Genomic DNA, 3,112 nt, shown 5'->3' with positions numbered 1-3,112 from the left:
GCCCGGGGCCGGAGGCGGCCGCGCGGCGGCAGCGGCCGCGGCGCAGCAGCAGCAGCGGGCACCGCCGCGGGACACAGGGTACTTTGATGACGACATGAGGTGGGGCCCAGGGGTGGGCACGCGGCGGCGAAGGGCGACTGCACTGTCCTGTACATTGCTGAGCCAAGGGGCGGTTGTGGAGCTGACAGCAAGGCTGGTAGGGAAACAATGCTGGTCAACATCAAAAGCGGGATTAGGAGGGGCAAGGCGGGTAGCGTGGCTGCTGCTGAGTTGTAGCCCGAAGCCCCTGTCTTGTCTACACAATCCCCACCCACACTCCGATCCTGATCCCAATCGCCTCGCCTGAACATTCTTTTTATCTCACCCGCGCACCCAGTGACGAGATGGACGACTTCATCGACGACGGGGAGGGCGAGGGCGCGGGGCGGCGGCGGCGGCGCCGCGCGGCGGGCAGCGGCGGCGGCGGTTTTGCCAGCCAGGCTATGGCTGAGGCGGCGCGCATCTTTGGCGACGCCACGGTGGGCGCAGCGGGAGCGGCTATTGCAATTCATCGTATTTCTCATTGCTGCTGCTGCCCTCTGAAGCGGGTTTCCTTTGTGGCTGCGACGGGGGCGGCGCTGTCGAAGCTGGGGTTGAGGCTGTGGGCGACCGTGGACGCCCTTCCGCCCGCGCTCCCCGGGCGGCGGGCCCTGAGCCCCCCAGCCCGCATGCCCGGGCACAACAACATCGGTCACCATGACTCCCACTACTTGACAACTCCCTCTTGAAACACGTCACTTCGTGAATTGTGACCCGCCACTGCCTCGACACAGCACCAACCCACAAATCCAGCAGCCCACCTGGCCCCGCAAAAACCGCCCCTACCTCCAAACGTCAGCCCCACCACCCCACACGGCACGACAAGGCGCGACCCGACACGGACGACTTGACTCACCATGACACACCATGACGTCATCACCCCTCCCCCGCAGGACCTGCACGACCTGGTGGCCAGCCGCCGCGCCCTGGCCGCGTCACAGGGCGGTGCTGACGCGGGCGGTGACGAGGGTGTGGATGAGGAGGAGGAGGAGGGGCTGGAGGAGGGAGACGAGGAAGATGAGGAGGCGGCGGCAGACGCCAGGTGTGTGTTTGGGGGGGGGGGGGCGTGCCTGTGCACCCTTGTGTTGGGCACCTGGTTTGGAGGGGTGTGTGATGGGTGTGAGTGCGGGGGGCGCGTCACAGAGTTGGTCGGTGGATTGAGGGGGTTGGGGGAAGGCGGGTTACAAGGAGTCCTGGGCTGTACGAATAGAGACCTGCGTTGGGGGAAGCAACTGGGTTGGTCGAGGAGGGGCGCGAGCTTGTTGGGTGAGGCGATGCCGAGGGTGAGGCAGAGACCGCCACCAAGCACAGGCGGGAGAGCCCACGGCTTGTATCACAACAAGAGAGCAGCCGCTGAGAAGGAAAGACGCCGGTTGTCTTGCACCGCGCCTCAATCTCAACCCACCCCGTCGCGCGAGCTGCTGCATCTTCCCCCCTCCCCCTGCCCATGCACCATGCAGGGAGCGGCGCGCAGCGCTGGCGCGCGAGCGGCAGCAGCAGCGGCTGCTGGACGCGGCCGACCCCGAGTACGCGGCGGCGCACTACCTCTCAGCAGAGGACGAGGTGGGGGCGCGGGGCGCGCCTGGCTGGGGTCTTGAGGGCTTTTTGGGGTAGCAGCCGGGCCTTTGAAAGTGTCTGAAGCATCGCGGACTTTCTTACCCCTGAAACCGGGCCGCCTTCGCGCCGCCCCACATCACTCCTTGCCATTTTGTCCTCCAAACGCCGCCGCCCTTCTCCCTCCTTCTTTCTTCGCCTTCCAATCCCAATCCCAATCCCGACCGCCGCCGCCGCCGCCGCCGCCAGGCCATCCGTGCGGCCGACCGTCCCGAGCGCCTGCAGCTGGCCCTGCGCAAGAACATGGCCGCGCTCGCGGTGAGCGCTCTGCGGTGCATCTATGGCGCGTGGGCGTCGCAGCACCTGGGGCAGCGCTAGTGCGCCTGGCGGGCAGGGGGACGAGCGCTGGGTGGTGGGGGGGGGGGCGTGCTGCCAACCCTGCGCCTGGTACGGAGCTGGCCGCTTGGAGGGCCTCCGCCCCAGCCCCTGCCACCACTCATCTTTTCCTTGCTCTCATCCGCCAGGCCATGTCTGAGGCTGACTTCAGCAGCCTGATGGAGAACATGGCAAAGTGCGGCCCGCATTGCATCTAACAGGACTCGGCAGCTTTGGTTTTGTTTTTTTGGGGGGCGGGGGAGGGGGTGCTTTGGGGCCGCACCGTGCCAACTACAGAATGTGTTGTTGTATGTCCTGCCAATAGCCGGCACCTGCAGCTTGATCACGGCGTCCAATCGGTGGCTTGTAGCATGCAGCATGCCGCCCTGAGCGCCCGCAAGCATCGTTGCGAGCACTCTCGCTGCGTCCCCCCCCTTTTTGCCCTCTCACCCCCCCCCAGGTGGGTGTACGACAACGTCTTTGCGGAGACGGCCCCGGAGCGCCTGCCTCGCCAGGTCAGCAGGGGCGGCGTGCGGGGGCACGCATACGTGCCTGCCATTGTGTGCGTGGTGGGGGCCGTGCATGTACGCGTGGGGGTGTGCCTGGCACGCTGGGCAGGGGCCGGCCTTCACATCTTGAGGGCCAAGTCTGTGCGCCCCGCCCATCAGCAAGCCCTGCCGCCACGTCGCCCACGCGGCGCGCGACTCGCGCCGCCGCCGGGCGCGTCCTCATGCCCCCTTGCGCCCCGCCGCTGCTCTCCGCCCGGCGCCCCTGCGGCTTCGCGATGCCCCCCCTTTTCCGGGTCGCACGCCTCCCGCTCAACCCTCCCCACCTTCAGCAACCAAGCATCCCCAATAGCAGATGCACCACTACCAACATCACCAACACAATCAACAACAATACATTGCAACGCCAGGTCGTTGAGAACGGCCGGCTGGAGGTGTGCGGGCCCTACCTGGAGGACCCCGCAGACCCCGAGGTGGGTCAGAGAGGGTGTGTGTGTGTGTGTGTGTGTGTGTGTGTGTGGTTAGGGGTGGGTGGAGGGGGGTTACAGGACGATTTGCGGAGTGGAAGGGCAGATGGTGTGTGTGTGTGTGTGTGTGTG

The 3,112-nt window shown here is 66.7% G+C and overlaps 1 protein-coding gene across 1 annotated transcript; it reads left to right on the top strand.

Annotated features, from left to right (window-relative positions):
* Positions 1 to 383: 383 nt before the first annotated feature.
* MNEG_15634 (hypothetical protein) lies at positions 384 to 2,225 on the top strand (the record flags this gene model as incomplete). Its single annotated transcript, XM_014035895.1, has 5 exons — positions 384 to 518; positions 972 to 1,120; positions 1,539 to 1,641; positions 1,882 to 1,950; positions 2,157 to 2,225. The coding sequence occupies 5 exons, from the start codon at positions 384 to 386 to the stop codon at positions 2,223 to 2,225; spliced, it is 525 nt and encodes a 174-aa protein (XP_013891349.1).
* Between the last annotated feature and the right edge of the window lie 887 nt (positions 2,226 to 3,112).

The sequence above is a fragment of the Monoraphidium neglectum genome (assembly GCF_000611645.1).
Source record: "Monoraphidium neglectum strain SAG 48.87 unplaced genomic scaffold scaffold05511, whole genome shotgun sequence".
In the NCBI taxonomy this organism is placed as follows: Eukaryota; Viridiplantae; Chlorophyta; class Chlorophyceae; order Sphaeropleales; family Selenastraceae; genus Monoraphidium; species Monoraphidium neglectum.
Note: the sequence above shows the minus strand (reverse complement) of the source record. Positions and strands in the feature narration are given on the sequence as shown.